The 24,500-nt window shown below is 43.3% G+C and overlaps 1 protein-coding gene across 3 annotated transcripts in view; it reads left to right on the top strand.

The window, feature by feature from the left end:
• Nucleotides 1-24,500, top strand: part of dpys (dihydropyrimidinase) — a 77,333-nt gene that overhangs the window by 26,728 nt on the left and 26,105 nt on the right. For 2 of the 3 annotated variants that reach the window (XM_055634908.1, XM_055634907.1), the window contains exons 5-9: nucleotides 2,065-2,221; nucleotides 8,278-8,419; nucleotides 10,700-10,842; nucleotides 11,378-11,585; nucleotides 15,383-15,493. In XM_055634908.1, the coding sequence (XP_055490883.1) occupies nucleotides 2,065-2,221; nucleotides 8,278-8,419; nucleotides 10,700-10,842; nucleotides 11,378-11,585; nucleotides 15,383-15,478 (746 nt within the window). In that variant the 3' untranslated portion in view covers nucleotides 15,479-15,493. Of the gene's footprint in view, nucleotides 1-2,064; nucleotides 2,222-8,277; nucleotides 8,420-10,699; nucleotides 10,843-11,377; nucleotides 11,586-15,382; nucleotides 15,494-20,115; nucleotides 20,278-24,500 lie in introns of those variants that run through there. The other variant, XM_055634906.1, reaches the window with a different exon arrangement.

Raw genomic sequence — 24,500 nt, 5'->3', positions numbered from 1 at the left:
TAAATGAAATCAATAGAAGGGAGAAGAAGGGTTTCGACCCAAAACTTTGCCTATTTCCTTCGCTCCTTAGATGCTGCCTCACCCGCTGAGTTTTTTCAGCATTTTTGTCTACCTTCAATAGAAGGGAGGGTGGCTGTGTGAAAGACTGGACTGCGTCCACAATTCATGGCGATTTCGTATGGAGCTGTTCCCAAACCAGGTTCTGATGCATCCTGATGAAATGCTTTCTATGGTGCATCTGTAGAAGTTGGTGAGAGTTGTAGGGAACATGGTAAACTTCCTAAGGACATGGAGAACAGTGATATTAATGTGGGGAATAATATACTAGGGCAGCTTGAGATCCAGAAGGAGGCAGTGTTGGGGTTCTTGAAGAGCATTAAAATAGATAAATACTCTGGTTCACATGGGATCTATACTAGGTTACTGAGAGAGGCAAGAGAGGAGATTGCAGGAATCTTGACAAAGGGGATAAGATGCCCGAACGCTTAGTGATGGCCCAACAAATAGGGATCGATAGAGTAGGCAGTCATAACCATTTTCTCAGGATGGAAATGTAACTTGCCATCTCTCAGCCTACATCTGGATAATGTTCAGGCCTTGTTGCATTTGACGTGAACGCAAATGAACATTGTGCAATTCCTACCTCTGACCTTACGAATGAAGGCCATTGATGGAAAAGATGAAGACAATTAAGCCCAGGACACTACCCCGAAGTACTCTTGCCACAACATCCTGTGGCTGCAGTGATTGAATTCCAGCCACCACAGCCATCTTCCTTTGTGCTAGATATGATTCCATTCAATGGAGGCTTTTCCCCCTGATTCTCATTGACTCAAGTTTAAACAGGACCACGATGCCAATCTCGATCAAATGCTGATGTTGTCAAGTGCAGTCACTCTCGCTTCAACTTTGGGTTCAGATCTTTTGTTTGTGTTTGGACCAATGCTGTAATGAAGTCAGAAGCAGACTAACTGTGATTGAACCCAAGCAGGTTCTGTGAGCAGGTTGTTGCTAAGCAAGTGCTACTTGTTGGCATCAACAATTATCCCTTCCTTCGCTTTACTAGCAATCAAGAGTAGACTAATGGGGCGGTAATTGCAGGGATGAATTTGTGCTGTGTTTTGTGGACTGGACATACCTGGGCAATTCCCCCCATTGTCGGGTGGATGCCAGTGTGGAACAGCACAGCCAGGCACATGCCGAGGTGGGAGATTGCAACCTTCACGTGGCCCGCCCTGTTTCAACGAATGCAATCAACCTGGCGTGCACAATCAAGTAAGATCAAATAGAACAAGTTGTCCTACAACTTTAGGCTGTGCACGCCATACGCAAGAAGAAGAATGCACATGCCGAGGTTTGGAGTACACATTTTCAGAACTGTCGCTGGAATGGAATCTGGGCTCTTTGGTATATCTGATGTTTTTAGTTTTTTCTTGATATCATATGGAGTGAATTGAATTGGCTGGGAACTGGCATCTCTCATGCTGGGGATCATCCACTCAGCACTTTTAGCTGAAGATTCATGCTAGTGCTTCAGCTTTCTTTTATGTACTGATGTGCTGCTTCCCCCGTGGCTGGGAATGGGAATAATTCTGAAGCTTCCTCCCCCTGTGAGTTGTTTAATTGTCCATCACCATTCACGACTGGAGACGGAAGGATTGATTGGGTGGTAATTAGTTGAATTGAATTTGTGGTCATTTTTGGAAAGGAACATGCCTGGGAAATTGTCAAGTAGGTGCCCGCATTGTGGGTGTATCAAACAGGGTAGCTGAAGACAAGTTGTACGTTGGAACACAGGTCTTCAGTGCTATGGCTGGGGTATGTGGTCAGCCATTACCTGATGTCACTTGAAGTGAATTGAATTTGTGTCTGTAATAATGGCGATCTCGGGAGGAAGCTAAGTTGGATCACTTATTTGGTACATCGAGTTGTGTATGGTTGTGAGTGCTCCAGTCCAATTTGTGTGCACACTAATATACAATAACAACAATACCTTTAATAAGAAGTTTTGTTATTTTGTGATTTAATTAGAAGTGCTACCAACAGCACTTTTTCTATCCCTAGGGAAGGTTGTCTTTGGTGAACCTATTGCAGCCAGTCTAGGGACTGATGGGACTTCATATTGGGACAAAGACTGGCGCACTGCTGCAGGCTATGTCATGGGACCACCACTACGACCTGACCCTGCCACACCAGGGTACCTTATGGACCTGCTGGCAAAGTGAGTATTGTGAAAATACACTTAAAGCAAATTTGAAGTTTGCTTGCTCAAAGAAGGGGAGCTCAATAGCAGTGCAATGCTATTTCGATGTCCCTATTTAGCAAGCACAAATATATCCAGAAATTAGATCACAGTGCTTTTTTCATAACCGCGGAAGTTCTTGATGGATTGTCTTCATATTCTATTCTCAATTTCCCTTTCAACGTTCTGCTTCTTTGCTGAATTCGGAAATGTTTGCTGTTTACAAATATATTGCTCATTTTGAGAAATATACAAACGTTTTCCATGCTCTAATACTATCTTCAAAAATATGTTCAACAAAGATGGAGATTTTTCTTTTTGGAGTTTTAAACTTTCACAGGGAGTTTACAATAAATAAGTATATAATCTTCTTGCATTAGCTATTCTTGTCTACTCTTATGTAGTTTCCCAATGTACCCTGGCCATTGCACCTAATACTTTTGTTTGTTTAGAAACATAGAAATTAGGTGCAGGAGTAGGCCATTCGGCCTTTCGAGCCTGCACCGCCATTCAATATGATCATGGCTGATCGTCCAACTTAGTATCCCGTACCTGCCTTCTCTCCATACCCTCTGATCCCCTTAGCCACAAGGGCCACATCTAACTCCCTCTTAAATATAGCCAATGAACTGGCCTCAACTACCCTCTGTGGCAGAGTTCCAGAGATTCACCACTCTCTGTGTGTTTATTTATTATTAAGATCCTGGATTCTGATTAAAATAAATCCTTGTAATTTTGTAAAGTGATTAATTTATTTGTGAATTTAATATATTAAGTTAATACTTTGTTAATACTCTTCCCAAAAATACGTTTTAATTACAAGTTTATTAATTCATTATTTTTTTGAGTAATCTAGAAATAAAATAGTCTATTCCCCTAGTTGATTATTTTGAAAACCATCTTGTATACATTCCATAAATGAATGCACATTATTACTGATGTATTAGTTTGTCTGGTGTACATGTAGTTTAATGTCCCTCATATTTACTCTATCCTGTGGCATGCTTATCATGACTTCCGCCATCAATGTTTAGACATATTTAGAAAACTGCAACCAATATTTTCTAGCGTTAAGAGTGTTTAATTGTTATATGGATTGAAGATTGACCTTTATTAATCCATGGCATTTATAATCTCCACTACACATATATGCAAGCCACCCATTACATGGTATTACGGTACTACATGGTTTTACATGGTCAGCCGGCTCTCAGACGCCACGCCGAGCTGGATATGAATGGCTGGCAGTTTAAATGTTCCGGATTACTTATGGAATAAAGATTAATCTTTCACCGTGTATGTTGTCGTGGAACATTCACAAACATGCTAGACCATGCTTCCTCCATGTTAACCACATTTAGATGCTAGACCATGCATCCTCCATGTTAACCACATTCTTAAGAATGCCATTTGGCATTAATTCAGCCAGTGAACTTTTGCGACATACTATGGAACAACTCTTTACTGGCTACCCATGCAACATAATCTTGGTTGACATCCTGATCGCCAGGCGCAACGCACAAGATCATGATTCAAACCTGAAGCGGGTCCTGAAACGTGTCAGAAAGGTCAACCTCAAACTCAACCCCCTCAAGTGCAGATTTTGGGTCGACGAAGTCCGATTCAGATTCAATTTTAATTGTCATTGTCAGTGTACAGTACAGAGACAACGAAATGCATTTAGCATCTCCCTTGAAGAGCGACATAGCAAAAGATTTGAATAAAAAAAATAATAAGTGTCCGGGGGGGGGGGGGGGTGGTGGTGATTGGCAGTCACCGAGGTACGTTGTTGAGTAGAGTGACAGCCGCTGGAAAGAAGCTGTTCCTCGACCTGCTGGTTCGGCAACGGAGAGACCTGTAGCGCCTCCCGGATGGTAGGAGGGTAAACAGTCCATGGTTGGGGTGAGAGCAGTCCTTGGCGATGCTGAGCGCCCTCCGCAGACAGCGCTTGCTTTGGACAGACTCAATGGAGGGGAGCGTGGAACCGGTGATGCGTTGGGCAATTTTCACCACCCTCTGCAATGCCTTCCGGTCGGAGACAGAGCAGTTGCTATACCATACTGTGATGCAGTTGGTAAGGATGCTCTCGATGGTGCAGCGGTAGAAGTTCACCAGGATCTGAGGAGACAGATGGACCTTCTTCAGTCTCCTCAGGAAGAAGAGACGCTGATGAGCCTTCTTGATCAGAGTAGAGGTATTGTGGGTCCAAGAGAGGTCATCGGAGATGTTGACTCCCAGGAACCTGAAGCTAGAAACACGTTCCACCTCCGTCCCGTTAATGTGGATGGGGGTGTGCGTGCCGCCTCTGGACTTCCTGAAGTCTACAATGAGCTCCTTGGTCTTCTTGGAGTTAAGGGCCAGGTTGTTGTCAGCGCACCATGCTGCTAAGTGCTGGACCTCCTCCCTGTAGGCCAGCTCATCGTTGTTGCGTGGGCCACGTGTTCACCAACAACACAGACCAGACCCGTCTAAAACCATTGCCATCAACAAAATGTCAGCACCCACAGACATGACAGCTCTACAACGGTGTCCAGGCATGGTAAACTACCTGGTAAAATTCATCCCAAACTTCAGTGAGCTGTCAGCCCTGCTGCGACAACTGACCCACAAGGATATGCACTGGTCCTGGCACCAGCATCAACAGAGGGTATTTGAAACCCTCAAACAACTAATGTCTTGCACCCCAACCCTCACATACTTTGATGCCGAGTTACCCGTCACCCTTACCTGTGATACCCCCCAGTATGGACTGGGTGCCGTTTGCCTACAAAACGAAGGGAAGGTTCCCAGACCGGTTGCCTATGCCTCCCGTGCCATGACCGACACTGAACAGCGCAACGCTCAAATCGAGAAGGAGCTACTTGCAGTAACTTTACAACACATGATGATGGAACTGCAGATGTATGACATCAGACTAACCTACAAATGCGGTAAGGACATGCACGTAGCTGACACCCTCTCATAGGCACCTCGCCCAACCTACAATCGCTGGCCACTGTCATCCGCCGTGGCTGGCCAGACAATCAGCACCACCTGCCGCTGGCTATCCGCCCGTTGTACCCAGTCCGTGACGAACTGGTCATTCAAGATGGACATTATAATGAAAGGACATAAGGCAGTTATCCCAACGTCTCTTCACAGCAAGTACTTTGATATTGTCCATGGGGGCCATCCCACTGCAGAAATAACCCTCCAACACGCAAAAGATATGCTTTTCTGGCCTGACATGGCAACCACATTCTCGAGAAAGTGGGGGGGTGGGGTGGGGGTATCGATCACATTATACAGTTATTGACAGTTCCCCAACCCAATTACAAAGTACCCCATTGCAATGTTTCTATGGAAGCTTCTAGAAGGATGTCAGTTAACTAAAGTAATGCAACATTTTCCCAGGTTGTATAAACAATTCAAACAAGGTTTCACGCTTCAGCCAATCATCAAACAGTGCAACATTATTTACACCCCCTTCTACAACCAATCCCCACTATGCATTTGCACACCTTCTTAGCTCTCTCTGTAAACTTCATACATATTAACGAAGTTAAGACATTAAGTTATTAATGGTTTTTTTCCTATCTACCCAATTTGATTTTCTGTACTAATGCCTTGTGTTATTAGGACACCCCTGTAGCGGCAGATTTTTATATAATTCAAGAGATTACTTCCTCTAGCCACTAGGTGGACTACATGATTAAGGAGAATGTTGTTATACGCATGTGAGCTTTCCGTTAGAGACCTTCAGAGCTTCTTCACAGATAATTCTTCATAACACACTTTTGATTAATAGATTATTTATTGTTGATGAAAAACAATAAGGTATACATCCAACCTTCTTCCGCTTCATATACTTTAATCTTCATCGAACTCCAGCATATTGCTTTAAAGGGTAGAAAACTCCTCATGTCTCCGTTACACTTCACATGGGTCAAAGGGTGAACCTTCCTCATGCTGGTCCAAAACTAAACTAAAAACTAAGCTTCTGCGCAGGAAACGTAGCTCCAAACACGCCCTAAAATACGTCATAAATCCCACTCACAATATAATGGGCAGTCTAAATATTTGAATACACATACCAGCATTAATGACACACAAAACAAGCCAAATGGCCACTACAACCTCTCCTGCTTTTTCTAATTAATTTTTCCTTCTCGAAGTTAAGTAGTCTGACGTATCTAATTCTAAATCTTGTTCACTTTGCAACCATGTTTTTTTTTAGTTTAGTTTAGAGATACAGTGCAGAAACAGGCCCTTCAACCCACTGAATTTGCACCGACCAGCGATCCCCATACATTAACACTATCCTACACACACTGGAAAATTTACATTTATATAACCATATAACAATTACAGCACGGAAACAGGCCATCTCGGCCCTACAAGTCCGTGCCGAACAACTTTTTTTCCCTTAGTCCCACCTGCCTGCACTCATACCATAACCCTCCATTCCCTTCTCATCCATATGCCTATCCAATTTATTTTTAAATGATACCAAGGAACCTGCCTCCACCACTTCCACTGGAAGCTCATTCCACACCGCTACCACTCTCTGAGTAAAGAAGTTCCCCCTCATATTACCCCTAAACTTCTGTCCCTTAATTCTGAAGTCATGTCCTCTTGTTTGAATCTTCCCTATTCTCAAAGGGAAAAGCTTGTCCACATCAACTCTGTCTATCCCTCTCATCATTTTAAAGACCTCTATCAAGTCCCCCCTTAACCTTCTGCGCTCCAGAGAATAAAGACCTAACTTATTCAACCTATCTATGTAACTTAATTGTTGAAACCCAGGCAACATTCCAGTAAATCTCCTCTGTACTCTCTCTATTTTGTTGACATCCTTCCTATAATTGGGCGACCAAAATTGTACACCATACTCCAGATTTGGTCTCACCAATGCCTTGTACAATATTAACATTACATCCCAGCTTCTATACTCAATGCTCTGATTTATAAAGGCTAGCATACCAATTATATCAAACCAATTAACCTTCAAACCTGTACGTCTTTGGAGTGTGGGGGGGAAACTGAAGATCTCTGAGAAAGCCCACTCGGTCGTACAAATTCCATACAGACAGCACCCGTAGTTGGGATTGAACCCGGGTCTCTGGCGCTGTAAGCGTTATTAGGCAGCAACTCTACCGCTGTGCCACCGTGTCGCTCTAATATTTATTAGATCATAATCATTTATTTATTTTTGTGCCATTAATTCACTTGTCTTGATATAAATAATATATAATATATAATCAGGTGAAAAGTCTTTAGTTTTGCCAATTTATCATCACTCCATATTCTGATTGTAATTGAAGATTTACCCATGTATGCTTTATTCCTTCCTGATAGATGCTAATTATCATCAGTCATTTATCAATACTATCACTATCTTTCCTCGCTAACTTTCTCCTCCCTATAATCACCTCCTCTTGGACACTGATTCCAGTTCAGTTCAAATGAAACTCATCCAATTGTTTTCTCCCAATATTGGTACAAGTAACCAATGAATTGATACCAGGCCATGTTTTTAACGTCTTGGCTTTATTTGACCCTGGGCCAATTTGCACCTGATTCGGGGAATAACCTTGAAATCATTACCTTTGCTTTTTGCTTCCAAGTCTGACACATGGTTATATTTTTTCTACATGGTTTTTCAAATAGAACTGATTTAACAAATGCACTGCAATAAAGTATTGCCTCAGATGTATGGTAGGTATCACAGATTTTAAACACTCTGCACTATCAAATTGGAAATAATAGTTCGATTTATTGCAATTACTAAGCACTTTTAACCTGAAACAAATGAAAGCCATTACGATGGCTGATCAGGTAAGTTGATTGGTAATTATAGATGTGCCCCATGCCAATTAATAACCTTGTGATATTATTTTACTATTGATGACTGATATATTTTCCAACTGTTCGGATCCTCCGTATAACCGTTACTATGGTGAATGGATTTGGATTCCTCCTTCATCTGATGCTTTTGGTGAAGAAGTATCTCGGCAGACATCCTTGTCCATCTTGTCATTTGTCTTTTTTCATAGTGATGACCTGACTGTGACTGGAACTGACAATTGCACTTTTAATGGCTGCCAAAAGGCCATGGGAAAAGATGATTTTACAAAGATTCCAAATGGGGTGAATGGTGTAGAAGACAGAATGTCCGTTATATGGGAGAAAGGAGTGGTAAGTGACTCATGAGGATTAATTAACAATAATTCTGATTCACTGATTCAGAATCTCAGCATAGTTTTCATTTTTGCGAGCACGGAACACAAATGGTGAATAAAGCTGTCACTGAATTAATACGTGTAATTAATGCAATTTATTTGTCATTTGTGGTTTTATTCTCTCATTTCGTTTGTTATTTTTCCCTTTGTTCTTCTATCTTTCTCCAAAATAAACTGTAGTTCATTCCAGGTGAATTTGGTTATCAGAGTTTGTAATACCTAACCCTAATACATCTCCTGATTTCTTCCTCTTTGTAGATCTCATCCAGGTAAACCTATTCTTACTGTCAAATCAATTTGGTATTGAGGAACATAGTTGTTTCTCAAAGATTAGTAAAGAAAATTGACGACAAGCAAGAAGCTGGAATTGGAGGAATGCAAAGATCTGAATATTTTAGCTTGGGAGCTAATATAGTAGATGGACTCCCGCAACATCGGGAACATATTTCCTGCCTCTAGCATGTCCAAACGCGTAATAATCTTATATGTTTCAATAAGAGACCCTCTCATCCTAAATTACATGGTATACAAGCTCAGCCACTCCATTCTCCCCCACCATCCCGGGAACTAACCTTGTGAACCTACGCTGCACTCCCTCAATAGCAAGAATGTCCATCCTCAAATTTGGAGACCGAAACTGCACTCAATACTCCAGGTGTGATCTCACTAGGGCCCTGTACAACTGCAGAAGGGCCTCTTTGCTCCAATACTCAACTCCTCTTGTTATTGAAGGCCAACATGCCATTCGCTTTCTTCACTGCCTGCTATACCTGCATGCTTACTTTGAACAAGAACCCCCAGATCCTGTTGTACTTCCCCTTTTCCCAACTTGACACCATTTAAATAATAATCTGCCTTCCTGTTTTTGCTACCAAAGTGGATAACCTCACATTGATCCACATTAAACTGCATCTGCCATGCATCTGCCCACTCCCCCAACCTGTCCAAGTCACCCTGCATTCTCATACCATCCTCCTCACAGTTCACACTGCCACCCAGCTTTGTGTCATCTGCAAATTTACTAATGTTACTTTGAATCCCTTCATTTAAATCATTGATGTATATTGTAAATATCTGCGGTCCCAGCACCAAGTCTTGCGGTACCCCACTAGTCACTGCCTGCCATTCTGAAAGGGACCCGTTAATCCCCACACATTGTTTCCTGTCTGCCAACCAATTTTCTATCCATGTCAGCACTCTACCCCCAATACCATGTGCCATAATTTTGCCCGCTAATCTCCTAAGTGGGACCTTATCAAATGCTTTCTGAAAGTCCAGGTACACTACATCCACTGGCTCTCCCTTGTCCATTTTCCTAGTTAGATTCTCAAAAAATTCCAGAAGATTAGTCAAGCATGATTTCCCCTTCGTAAATCCATGCTCTCGGACCAAACCTGTTACTGCCATCCAAATGTGCCGCTATTTCATCTTTTATGATTGACTCCAGCATCTTCCCCACCTTCGATGTCAGGCTAACTGGTCTATAATTCCCTGTTTTCTCTCTCACGCCTTTCTTAAAAAGTGGGATAACATTAGCTACCCTCCAATCCACAGGAACTGATCCTGAATCTATAGAACATTGGAAAATGATCACCAATGCGTCCACGATTTCTAGAGCCACTTCCTTAAGTACCCTGGGATGCAGACCATCAGGCCCTGAGGATTTATCAGCCTTCAGTCCCATCAGTCTACCCAACACCATTTCCTGCCTGATGTGGATTTCCTTCAGTTCCTCCGTCACCCAAGATCTCCTGGCCACATCAGGAAGATTGTTTGTGTTTTCCTTAGTGAAGACGGATCCAAAGTACATGTACAACTCATCTGCCATTTCCTTGTTCCCATAATAAATTCAAAGGGATAGGTTTGGTGAATTCTTAATAAAAATTGCCAAATGGAGAATGATGTGAAAAATATGAAATTGACCATTTTGGCAAAACTAAAAACATGTAAATGGTGAAGGATTGTACAACTCATACAGAGGGGTTGCAGAGGAATCTGGGTGTCCCAATTGCTTGGTTTACAAACAAACAGTATGCAGGCGGAATAAGTAATTAGGAAAGCTAAGAGAATGTCTGAGAGTGAAAGCTGCCATATAACGACCTACCTGATGTTAGTTTTGCAAGTGATTTGTTTAAAAGCTGCAATATAATACAAGATCTGTAGACCTTATTAATAAAAATAATTTATTAAGAAATTCTGGGTGAAGTGCTGAATAATTTCATTCTTTTTCTTTCAGCACAGCGGTAAAATGGATGAGAATAGATTTGTGGCTGTGACCAGCACTAATGCAGCAAAGATATTTAACATTTACCCCAGGAAGGGAAAAATAGCCAAAGGCTCCGATGCTGATATTGTCATTTGGGATCCACATGCTTGTAGGTAAGGTAACAGCCCATAGGAAAACTGTAGATCTGTCTCACGAACAATATCCTTTGCCAATGTTATTAAGCTAGAAATTCTGATGTGCTGCTCCCATTTTCTGGCACTAGTCCACATTTATATCTAATCTTGCTATTTTGATCACTTTATTGGTATCTCATCAAAATGAGTTTATTAAGGATAAGGTAAAAGAGCTAGTGCTGCATATATATCTACACCCAAGCTCCCAGGAAGAAATGTTGGTGTAGATGTACAGGCAGCACTTGCTTACGTTTTCTGAATTATAATCATTTCATCCCCAATATGCATCCCCATTGCTACGTTTTTCCACATGCCTCAGTTCATCATTGTTAGATGTATTACATACTTAGTTAAAAAAATTATATCATTGCCTATTTCCGTCTATAGATGCTGCCTGGCCTGCTGAGTTTCGCCAATTTAATCACTGTATTGCCGTAACATATCCTCATTACTGCCGTAATATATCCTCATTAGATTGCTGTGATTTTCATTTGGTCTTCCTATTTTTAAACAGGACCATTTCAGCCAAAACACATCATCAGGCTGTGGATTTCAATATCTTTGAAGGTATGGTTTGCCATGGGGTCCCTTTGGTCACCATCTCACGAGGAAAAGTGGTGTTTGAAAGTGGAGTCCTACATGTTACAGCAGGTGCTGGAAAGTATATTCCACGGAAACCATTTGCAGAATATGTTTTTAAGCGGATCTGGCAACGTGATCAGGTCAGTGATTATGTTCAAACTTAAACATTTTGATGCTAATTGGAATTGAGCTCTTGCTTAGTGGAACCTGATGCAGTCATTCCCCAGCCAAGTTCATTTTTTCCAGAATCCTGGTTAGATTTACAACTTTGTTCACTTTCTAGTTTTCAGCACTTTTTATTGCTGCATCTTTTAACCTAGGTATAATTCCACTTTTCTCAATCCACTTCCCATCTCACTGCCCCTTTTTACAAAAGGATCAAATTGCTTGTGTGTAGCTTCACTCCCTCAGTTAAGTTTAATTTTGTCTTTTTAATGAACTTGTAGTGTCATGTGCCCGTGACATTTATTCTCCTTGTGTGCGGAACCAGCTTTGCTTGGACAGGGCATAATTCAACAACTCTTTTTCAGATCCCGAAAAGGAGAAAAAGCAGGTTTTGTATTGCCTCCTTATTAACACCATCACTGAACATGTGTTTGTCTTGAGCCAACTGTGATGCTTCAATTCTTCCATTTCTCTGCAGTGGATGGAATAGGGGACGATAAGTGTTAACTTGCCGTGTTCGGGCCAGGGCACGAGTTTGCATACAGAATTATTTCACCAAAACTGGAGGGGTTTTTACAATACACTAGTATCAGTAGTGATGACCATGAGATTATTGGATTGTAGTATAGATATGCAGTATTGATTTGAAAATCCATGCAGCTCAGATATCTTTCATGACGGGGAAAAAAAAGCATTGTCCCTATCTCGCTTTGCCAATGAATTATTCTTGACCCAGCAGTAGGAATGAAGGACCCATTCACAGATAAAAACATTTCATCCATCGAACGTGTCCAAAGACAGGCCGCTCGATTTGTTACTAACACCTATGAGAGAGAAACATAGAAATATAGAAACATAGAAATTAGGTGCAGGAGTAGGCCATTCGACCCTTCGAGCCTGCACCGCCATTCAATATGATCATCGCTGATCATCCAACTCAGTATCCTGTACCTGCCTTCTCTCCATACCCCCTGATCCCCTTAGCCACAAGGGCCACATCTAACTCCCTCTTAAATATAGCCAATGAACTGGCCTCAACTACCCTCTGTGGCAGAGAGTTCCAGAGATTCACCACTTTCTGTGTGAAAAAAGTTTTTCTCATCTCGGTTTTAAAGGATTTCCCACTTATCCTTAAGCTGTGACCCCTTGTCCTGGACTTCCCTAACATCGGGAACAATCTTCCTGCATCTAACCCGTCCAACCCCTTAAGAATTTTGTAAGTTTCTATAAGATCCCCTCTCAATCTCCTAAATTCTAGAGAGTACAAACCAAGTCTATCCAGTCTTTCTTCATAAGACAGTCCTGACATCCCAGGAATCAGTCTGGTGAACCGTCTCTGCACTCCCTCTATGGCAATAATGTCCTTCCTCAGATTTGGAGACCAAAACTGTACGCAATACTCCAGGTGTGGTCTCACCAAGACCCTGTACAACTGCAGTAGAACCTCCCTGCTCCTATACTCAAATCCTTTTGCAATGATAGCTAACATACCATTCGCTTTCTTTACTGCCTGCTGCACCTGCATGCCTACCTTCAATGACTGGTGTACCATGACACCCAGGTCTCATAGAAACATAGAAACATAGAAATTAGGTGCAGGAGTAGGCCATTCGACCCTTCGAGCCTGCACCGCCATTCAATATGATCATCGCTGATCATCCAACTCAGTATCCTGTACCTGCCTTCTCTCCATACCCCCTGATCCCCTTAGCCACAAGGGCCACATCTAACTCCCTCTTAAATATAGCCAATGAACTGGCCTCAACTACCCTCTGTGGCAGAGAGTTCCAGAGATTCACCACTTTCTGTGTGAAAAAAGTTTTTCTCATCTCGGTTTTAAAGGATTTCCCACTTATCCTTAAGCTGTGACCCCTTGTCCTGGACTTCCCTAACATCGGGAACAATCTTCCTGCATCTAACCTGTCCAACCCCTTAAGAATTTTGTAAGTTTCTATAAGATCCCCTCTCAATCTCCTAAATTCTAGAGAGTACAAACCAAGTCTATCCAGTCTTTCTTCATAAGACAGTCCTGACATCCCAGGAATCAGTCTGGTGAACCGTCTCTGCACTCCCTCTATGGCAATAATGTCCTTCCTCAGATTTGGAGACCAAAACTGTACGCAATACTCCAGGTGTGGTCTCACCAAGACCCTGTACAACTGCAGTAGAACCTCCCTGCTCCTATACTCAAATCCTTTTGCAATGATAGCTAACATACCATTCGCTTTCTTTACTGCCTGCTGCACCTGCATGCCTACCTTCAATGACTGGTGTACCATGACACCCAGGTCTCATAGAAACATAGAAACATAGAAATTAGGTGCAGGAGTAGGCCATTCGGCCCTTCGAGCCTGCACCGCCATTCAATATGATCATGGCTGATCATCCAACTCAGTATCCCGTACCTGCCTTCTCTCCATACCCTCTGATCCCCTTGGCCACAAGGGCCACATCTAACTCCCTCTTAAATATAGCCAATGAACTGGCCTCAACTACCCTCTGTGGCAGAGAGTTCCAGAGATTCACCACTCTCTGTGTGAAAAAAGTTCTCCTCATCTCGGTTTTAAAGGATTTCCCCCTTATCCTTAAGCTGTGACCCCTTGTCCTGGACTTATCCTTAAGCTGTGACCCCTTGTCCTGGACCCCAAACTATAGTTACCCAACCAGATGCAACTAAATTTAAAGTAGCACTTTCTTCCCTTTAACCCTTTCTGGCTTAATCCCTCCCTTCACCACCTACAGTTTAAATTCCAGTTGGAATATTTTGGAGGACCAAGTAACCAAGAACCACTTTTTCCATTCAGTGGAAAATAATGTTGGAGAATAAGTGCAGAGATTGGCAAAAATATACACTTCCTGTGATCAAATAAATAAAGAAAATTGCCATTTAGTCTTACCTCGAGCATAAAGAGTGACCATTTAGGTTTGTTTATTAGGAAATATCCTTCCAACTCAAGTTGAAATACAACTCGAGCAGTTGTTAGTAGTCCCATTGTCTACCTATATTGTCCTTCTTTTAGTCCTGAAAATCATGGATTGGGGAGGTGTGGCTGTACATTTTGTCGATAGTAAACTGTACAGCCACTGTACATTACTTTGCAGATTCATTGATTGGGTGTGAAAATAGCACTAGGTTTTTTTTAAATATTATTCATTTATAGCGTATGAGCTTCTCAGATTAAATCAGTGGATCTGGCCATGATCCTGCGAACAATCCGCGCTGTATCTCTGAACTAAAATTGGGATTTCTTGGTAACAAATTTATTCAAGTGAGGACTAGCCATTCAAACCGACAGGCTTCTTCATTCCCAAGCACTCTTGCTACTTTCAGGTTTGCATACACCTTATATTTCATTCACCCATTTCCCCCTCCCTTTTCAAAACCAAGGCCTTGAAGACACCAACAGTATACCTGAAGATAGACACAAAATGCAGAAGAAGGGGCTCGACCCAAAACATCACCCATTCCTTCTCTCCAGAGATGCTGCCTGTACCGCTGAATTACTCCAGCATTTTGTGTCTACTGTTTAAACCAGCATCTGTTGTTCCTTCTTACGCATCAAGATACCTGTTGTCACTGCTAAAATTGTGTTGGGAGTGCCTGGTTGTTCATATCAGTATGTTCATATCACATGCTACCTTCTCCACTGCTCATATCTTTCATCTCATTGAGAAATAAAATGATCTTTTCCCCCAAATGTAGGTTTTAAAGTGGCAGTAATTATGTTCCCCTTGATGGTTAAGCATGTTAATAAGTGTTTATAAAATACAGGTTTGTCAGCCGAAGCCAGTCCAGAGAGAGCCATACGTGGGCGAATTGGCATCAGGGCAGTCAATTGTCCACAACCCAACATGGCAAAGGGATTGAATAAAATTCCCTCTGGTATGTATTATCTGTTTTTAATTTGAAATAGCTGCACCAATAAGTTATAGGACCAAAGAGTTAACATCGATGGCGACCAAGACATCTGTCTGAGCTAGTCCCATTTGCCATCGTTTGGTCCATATTCTTTCAAAGCTTTTCAATCCAATGATCTATCCAACTATCTTTTAAACATTGTAATTCTACCCACCAATTTTAGCTTCCCTCTGTGTTTGTAACATGAGGTCCTAACTCCTGTACTCAATGCCCTGACCGCAGAAATGCTGTGTCAAATGCTTGTTGAACTGTGTCCACCTATGTCACCACATGCACCTGAATCCATTCGATCTCTCCATTCTACAGCAGTTTGTTATGCAAGTCCTGCCTTCATTTAACTGACCAAAATACAACCCTTCACACATGTCAGAATTAAATCCCATCTGGCATTTTGTAGTCCACCTACCCAGTTCATCTGGATACTGTTGTAAACTGAAATAATTTTCTATACTGCCCACTACGTCACCACAGGTTCCTATTAAATATTACCCTTCTCAGCTTAAACATGCCCTCCAGTTCGTGAATCGTCTCACTCCCAGCGCTCCAGGGATAAAATGCTCGCCTACTCAACCTTTCCCTATAGCTCAGACCCTTGAGTCATGGCAACATCCTGGTAAATCTTCTCTCCACACTTTCCCGCTCCCTTTCATTGACTTCATTTACACCTCAAGGTGTCTCGGTAAGGTCACCTGCACCCTGGCCACACCTTCTTCTCCCCTCTCCCATCGGGCAACAGATATAGGTATGAAAAAGCACACCTACAGATTCAGGGACAGTTTCTTCCCAGAGGTTATCAGGCAACTGAATTATCCTGCCAACAACTAGAGATCAGTCCTGAGCTACTGTCTATCTGATTGGGAATCTGTGGACTATCTTTGTTTGGACTTTACTGGACTTTTATCTTGCACTAAACATTATTCACATTATTCCTTTTATCGTATATCTGTATATTGTGGATGGCTTGATTGTAGTCACGTATTTAGATTTAGATTCCTTTATTGTCATTCAGACCTTTCGGTCTGAACGAAATTATGTTGCCTGCAGTCATACACAGAACCAATAAAAACAAAACATACAATAAACACAAATTAAACATCCACCACAGTGAGTTCACCAAGCACATCCTCACTGTGATGGAGGCAAATTCTTAGTCTCCGTCTCTTCCCTCCTTGTTCTACCTCTGCGCTGAGGCGATCGATCCAGGCCGGAGATCCCGCCCTCCAGTCCAGCGGACCTCCGTGGTGATGTCGCCGCCACCGAAAGCCGGAACGCCATCTCCGCTCCGAGACAGCCCGCCACAGCCCCAGCTCCAGGCCGCCGCCCCAGCTCCGGGTCCCGCAGTCTCCGATCCGGGCAGCTGCCCCAGCTCCAGGCCGTTGCTCTGGGTCCCGCAGTCTCCGATCCGGGCAGCTGCCCCAGCTCCAGGCCGTTGCTCTGGGTCCCGCAGTCTCCACTCCGGGCCGCTGCCCCAGCTCTAGGCCGCCGCCCCAGCTCCGGGTCCCGCAGTCTCCGCTCCAGGCAGCCGCCCCAGCTCCGGGTCCCGCAGTCTCCGCTCCGGACAGCCGCCCCAGCTGTAGGCCGCTGCCCCAGCTCCGGGTCCCGCAGTCTCAGCTCCAAGCCCGCTGCACCAGAACGCCGCACCAGCAAGTCGGGCCACCACTGCCTCAGCCCTGAAGACGGCCAGCCTCTCGTTGGTAAGTCCTGGCTGACTCTGCCTCCAGAGCCTCGGGGTCAGTCGCAGGTTGGAGGCCGCCAGCTCCGCCATTAGGCCTCAGCACAGACGGAGGCAGAGAAGGGGGATACGACACAAAAAAGTCGCATTCCCCCGAAGGAAGAGACAGAACATGTTTCACCCCCCCCTAACACAACCCAACAAACAAAAACTTAACCAAAACAAGACAAAATTGTCTTTCCACTGACTGGTTAGCTCACAACAAAAGCTTTTCACAGTACCTCAGTATATGTGACAATAAACTAAACTCAAACTCATCCCGTGTGATCTATCCTTCCAGACTAGTCTACCATACAGGACCTTATCAAAGGCTTTGGTGATGTCTTTGCAGCTAACATCAACCACTCTGCCCTATTCATTCATTTTGGTCACCATTTAAAAAAAAATTTAAATGATGAGACAAATGTCCACAAATTCCACAAAGCCATACTGAATATAATCATCCCAAGCCTTTTCAAATTCAGATAGATGCAGTCTCTCAGCATCCCCTCCAGTGACTTCCCCACTGATATTAGTTCAACTAACTTGTTGGTCCCCTGTTTCTCTTTGAGCCCTTCTTAAAAGCCCAGGCTCACCTTCAGTCGGCCTCCTGTTTTCCAGTACCAACGACGATGGAAGTATCCCTGCCAGAGCCCCTGGAATACTTCCCTTGCTTCCCCCAATGTCTTAGGATACACTTGTTCTCGGGCCTTGTGGATTTTTTTTCTACCTTAATATGCCTTAAGATAGCCAGTATCTCCTTTTATGTAATGTGGACATATACTAATATATCACTATTTAATTCCCGTAATTCCTTGGTTTTGATGATCACCTCCATGGTAAGTACAGATATGTGATATTCATTTAAGGGGTTATTCTTAAGAACCCCATATTCTTAAGTGGTTGGACAGGCTAGATGCAGGAGGATTGTTCCCGATGTTGGGGAAGTCCAGGACAAAGGGTCACAGCTTAAGGATAAGGGGGAAATCCTTTAAAACCGAGATGAGGAGAACTTTTTTCACACAGAGAGTGGTGAATCTCTGGAACTCTCTGCCACAGAGGGTAGTTGAGGCCAGTTCATTGGCTATATTTAAGAGGGAGTTAGATGTGGTCCTTGTGGCCAAGGGGATCAGAGGGTATGGAGAGAAGGCAGGTACGGGATACTGAGTTGGATGATCAGCCATGATCATATTGAATGGCGGTGCAGGCTCGAAGGGCCGAATGGCCTACTCCTGCACCTAATTTCTATGTTAACACTTGAACCATATCCACATAGGCAATCACCTTGTTTTATCTCCCTAGTTTCTCTTTTGTTATTTATAGACTTGTGGAATCTCTTAGGAATCTCCTTTACCTTATCTGCCAAAGCTATCTCAGGTTCTTGTTTTAACCTCCTGATTTCCCTTTTAAGTATACTCTTACATCCCTTATGCTAAGCAGGGGATTCACTTGATCCTTGATGTATATACTTGACATACGCCTCTGTCCTGCTCCTGACCAGTGCCTCAATATCCCTCGTGCACAAGGGTTTCCTATTCCAGTTAACAATGTCAGCATGTTCACTCGAACAGGAACATGCTGACATTGTTGTCTCTTGCTTCTCTCTTCTGAAAGTCTCCCACATGGCAGTTGTCCATTTACTTGCAAACAGCCTTTCCCAATGTAAGTTCCTGTCTAATGCCTTCAAAGTTTGGCTTGCCCCAATTTAGGGATTCAACCTGTGAACCCGTTTTATTTTTCCATAAGTATTTTAAAGCAAATAGAATTATGGTCATTGATCTGAAGGTGTTCTCCATCGCCATTTCAGTCACTTGGCCAGCCTCATTTCCCAATAGGAGGCCCAGTGTTGCCCCCCTTCTCAGTGGGGCTATCGATGTATTACTTGAGAAAAACTGAACTACACACGTTTAACAAATTCTGCCCCTTCCAAGGCCTTTGCATTATGGCAATCCCAGTCAATATGAGAAAGATTGAAATTACCCGTTTTAATATAAACCTATTATTTTTTGCAGATTTCTACACATTTGAACTTTTAATTCCTGCTGAATTCTGGTGGGCCTATAATACAACACATCAAAGTGATCATCCCTTTTTAACTAAGTTCCATTTACATAACATCAATGAATGATCTTCCAAGAATATCCTCACTGAGTACTGCCGTGGTGTTCTTCCAAATCAAAACCATAACTCCCTCTCCTCTCTTACCTCAACCTCTAACACAACTGTATGTTTCATGAAAAGTTGAGCTGCTAATCTTGTCCCTCCCTCAATCATGTTTCTGCTAAGGCTGTAATGTCCCAGTACCATGCATCAATCCCGTCCTGACTTCATCTGTCTTACCTATCAGTCTTCAATTCAAATAAATAAACTCAGAGAGTAGTATATATTTGGGATGTGCTGCCAAAGCAGTTAGGTGAGGCAAGTACAATAACAGCATTTAAAATACACTTAGACAGGTATATGGATAGGAACGGTTTAAAGGAATATGGACTAGCTTAGATAGGGCATTTTGGTTAGCATGGGCATTTGGGCTGAAGGAACTGTTTCCATGCAGTATGGGTTCTATTGACTGGAGCACTAATGATTTCCACTGAAATTGCTTTGAGAGTATGATTTTATGTCTTTGGAGAAACTATGAAAGTAAATTGTTAAATTACTACCGATTACATGCAAAGAACAATGTTTTGTGCATTTATTAAGGGCCTAGAATTCCTCTCCTTTTGTATGGTTGAGGGTAAGAATTGCAAATCAATATAGATGTAAAAAATATATTCAAAACGCATTGACGTTTTGCAGGGCCTATGACACATGTTTCATGCAATGTATATTGTCCTTAAAGATTATCAAAGAGCTATATTACCCTTTATTCTCTCAGGCAAACCTGCTGGGGAATGCTTTTAACTAATAGAAAAGACAAAGGACTACAACACTTGGTGACATGCCGTATATCAATTTCTGTGCAGCGTCTGTAATCCAAAGTTATATTTTATCTGTATATGTATTGTCCGTTCAAATTCAATAAATACTCAGGTGAGAAGCAACTTGTGTTTGTAAAATCCATTTAATGTTACTCCACTCAATCCACTCAAAGATTAAACCATGAAACCTGATTGGTTAAACTAGAAATATATTCATTAGAGATTCATTATATTCATTAGAGTTTAATTAATATTTCAGATGATTTATAGAAGCTTTATCCACTTGGGGAGCAAGGAAGAACAGAAACACATATTGAACAATAACATTTTGAACTATGCCAAATAGCACTTTCCACACATATTAGTTGAAACCTGGTAATATCACTCCCTGCATTCTTCTCTCTCCCCCTACCCTAAATGCTGTCTTGGTTACATCAATTAAATATTTCCAAACTCTGGATTTGAAAAATGTTGGATGTTTTGGAGCAAGGGTTAATAACAGTTGTAGAATTGTAGCAAACATCTTCCGGAAGTGGTGGCGCTGCCTTGCAGCTGTGGCTCGCCTCCAGTCCGTTTGTCTTTTCTGTTTTTTGTTTTCTCTTGTCCCGTTTATACAGTTTATTTTGGTTTATTTAGTTGTGTATGTGTGGGGGGGTGGGTGTAACATGTTTTTTGACTCTTCCTTCGGGGGGGGGATGCAACCTTTCCTGCCGTATCCCCCGTCTCCGTGTCCGTCTGCGCTGAGGCCTATCGCAGAGCTGGAGTCCTCCAACTGCGACAGACCTCGAGGCTGCGGAGGCAGAGCCAGGACTTACCAACGCAAGACTGGCCGACTTCGGGGCTGTGGTTGCGGGGCGACCCAACTTCCGTCCCGACTTTAGAGCCTCGGCCGTGGGCCAGTGGACGATATTATCTAAATGGTGGCCGATTGGGAAAGGGGGAGATGCAGCGAGACCTGGGTGTCATGGTACACCAGTCATTGAAGGTAGGCATGCAGGTGCAGCAGGCAGTAAAGAAAGCGAATGGTATGTTAGCTTTCATTGCAAAAGGATTTGAGTATAGGAGCAGAGAGGTTCTACTGCAGTTGTACAGGGTCTTGGTGAGACCACACCTGGAGTATTGCGTACAGTTTTGGTCTCCAAATCTGAGGAAGGACATTATTGCCATAGAGGGAGTGCAGAGACGGTTCACCAGACTGATTCCTGGGATGTCAGGACTGTCTTATGAAGAAAGACTGGATAGACTTGGTTTATACTCTCTAGAATTTAGAAGATTGAGAGGGGATCTTATAGAAACTTACAAAATTCTTAAGGGGTTGGACAGGCTAGATGCAGGAAGATCGTTCCCGATGTTAGGGAAGTCCAGGACAAGGGGTCACAGCTTAAGGATAAAGGGGAAATCCTTTAAAACCGAGATGAGAAGAACTTTTTTCACACAGATAGTGGTGAATCTCTGGAACTCTCTGCCACAGAGGGTAGTCGAGGCCAGTTCATTGGCTATATTTAAGAGGGAGTTAGATGTGGCCTTTGTGGCTAAAGGTATCAGGGGGTATGGAGAGAAGGCAGGTACAGGATACTGAGTTGGATGATCAGCCATGATCATATTGAATGGCGGTGCAGGCTCAAAGGGCCGAATGGCCTACTCCTGCGCCTAATTTCTATGTTTCTATCATCGGGAGCTCGAGTTCTGTTTTCCGGAGCTCCCGCAACTACAGCTGCGTCCGCTGGACTGGAGAGCGGCAGCTTCGGCTGCTTCGACCGCCCCGGGCCGCGGAGTTTGAACCGGCCCGCTTGCGGAGCACGGATTCAGCCGCGGGACGTACCTACCATCACCCGGCGGGGTCACAACATCGGAGGCTTGGATTGCCTCAGCGCAGACGGAGAGCAAGGAGGGAAGAGACAATGACTTTGGGACTTAAACTGTGTTGAGTGTTTGTTATTTATTCTATGTTATGACTGCAGGCTAAACCATTTCGTTGCACTGAAAAGTGCAATGACAATAAATTGAATCAAAAAGAATTGTAACAGTTATTTGAAATTATAGTGCAAATCAGCTGTGATATATTTGAATAGGCAACATGAACTTAATTATCTAATTGTGTTTAGTTTAGTTTAGAGATACAGCGTGGAAACAGGCCCTTCAGCCCACCGGGTCCTTGCTGACCAGCGATCCCCGCACATTAACACCATCCTACACCCACTAGGGACAACTTTTTTTACATTTACCAAGTCAATTAACCTACAAACCTGTACGTCTTTGGAGTGTGGGAGGAAACCGAAGACTATAGATAGAGCTCTTGGGGCTAGTCAAGAGATATGGGGAGAAGGCAGACACGGGTTATTGATAGGGGACGATCAGCCATGATCACAATGAATGGCGGTGCTGGCTCGAAGGGCCGAATGGCCTCCTCCTACACCTATTTTCTATGTTTCTATCTCGGAGAAAACGCACACAGGTCATGGGGAGAACATACAAACTCCGTACAGACAGAACCCTGTAGTCGGGATCAAACCCAGGTCTCTGGCGTTCCATTCGCTGTAAGGCAGCAACTCTACCGCTGCACCACCATGCCCGCCCTGTGATTCTGTGTGCAGTATATAGGCCAACTGCGTGGATTTGATGTAATCTTGCACTCTGGGTCAGTTGCAATTGTCAGGCACAAGGAAGAATTTGGGGAGAATTAGAGGTGTTCTGTCAGGACTCTGCTTAAGAAGATGTTGTAGGTAGAATATTTAATATTCATGTCACGCTCTTCATCGTAGGCAGTCACTAAGGACTGAGGATAATGTGTTTTCACTAAAGAGTAAATGTATCATTCATAACATAATAGGGAGAGAGGCAGAAAGCAGCAAACCGTAGGGTAGTTACCTTAATATCTGTCACAGGGAAAATGTGTGAACCTGTTATTAAAGGCATTATAGGAGGGCACAGAACAAAAATCAAGGCAATCAGCAGTCATATTTTAACCGTTTATTGGAATTATTTGAGGATGTTACATGTGCAGTGGATAAAGTGAACAGATGGATGTTCCTAATGAACCTGTCCCAGTTGCCGATGTTTTTAGGCAACTGCCAGCGACTGTCATAGTCGTAACAGGTCGGCAATTAACCGGCGACATCCCACGTCATCCTGGCGACAACCTACAACAGCACCTACGTCAGGAGAAGTCAAGCTACACTCATTGGCATCAAACCCACTCACGCCGAAAAATTTTCAACATGTTGAAAATTTAGCGGTGACCAGAAAGACGCTATGACTTTTTGCGCGACTGAGGAGACTACTCCCGGCGACCAAGTGGCGACAAACTAGTCGCCTGTAGTTGCCTAAACAATCGCCTAAGTGGGGCAGGCCCATTACTATACTTAAATTTCCAGAAAGCATGTGATAAGATGCAGCATCAAAGCCTATTGCAAATTTAAAAACGTGCTATATGTTGGCATGAGTAGAAAATTGGCTGATCAATAGGAAATGGAGAATGAGATCTCACTGGCTCTGCACTCTGAAGTAGACCACTTGGACAATAAAAAAACGCAAATGTCAAGCTGCACAGCTGGATGAACAACACCATCATACCCTCTAAATCAGTTACTAAGCTCAGGGAACTTATCTGTACATCCCTTTGCAATTGGATCCTCAACTTCCTCATTACAGGTACACTTTTATGCCCGTGTCCCACTTAGGAAATCTGAACGGAAACCTCTGGAGACTTTGCGCCCCACCCAAGGTTTCCGTGCGGTTCCCGGATGTTTTTGTCAGTCTCCCTACCTGCTTCCACTCCCTGTAACCTCCGGCAACCACCTGCAACCTCCGGGCACCGCACGGAAACCTTGGGTGTGCAAAGTCTCCAGAGGTTTCCGTTCAGGTTTCCTAAGTGGGACAGGGGCATTCTTAAAGAGAAGGTAAAGTGAAGAAAGCGAATGGCATGTTGGCCTTCATAACAAGAGGATTTGACTATAAGAGCAAAGAGGTCCTTCTGCAGTTCTACATGGCCATAGTGAGACCACACCTGGAGTATTGTGTGTAGTTTTGGTCTCCAAATTTGAGGAAGGACATTCTTGCTATTGAGGGAGTGCAGCGTAGGTTCACCAGGTTAGGTCCCGGGATGGCAGGACTGTCATATGTTGACAGAATGGAGCGGCTGGGCTTGTATACTCTGGAATATAGGATGAGATGGGATCTTATTGAAACATAAGATTGTTAAGGGTTTGGACATGCTAGAGGCAAGAAACATGTTCCCTATGTTGGGGGAATCCAGAACCAGGGGCAATGGTTTAAGGATAAGGGGTAAGCCATTTAGAACGGAGATAAGGAAAATCTTTTTCACACGGAGAGTTGTGAGCCT

Source organism: Leucoraja erinacea, chromosome 4 (assembly GCF_028641065.1).
Source record: "Leucoraja erinacea ecotype New England chromosome 4, Leri_hhj_1, whole genome shotgun sequence".
Taxonomy (NCBI): domain Eukaryota; kingdom Metazoa; phylum Chordata; class Chondrichthyes; order Rajiformes; family Rajidae; genus Leucoraja; species Leucoraja erinaceus.
The sequence above is the reverse complement of the archived record's forward strand: the minus strand, read 5'-3'. Positions and strand labels throughout refer to the sequence as shown.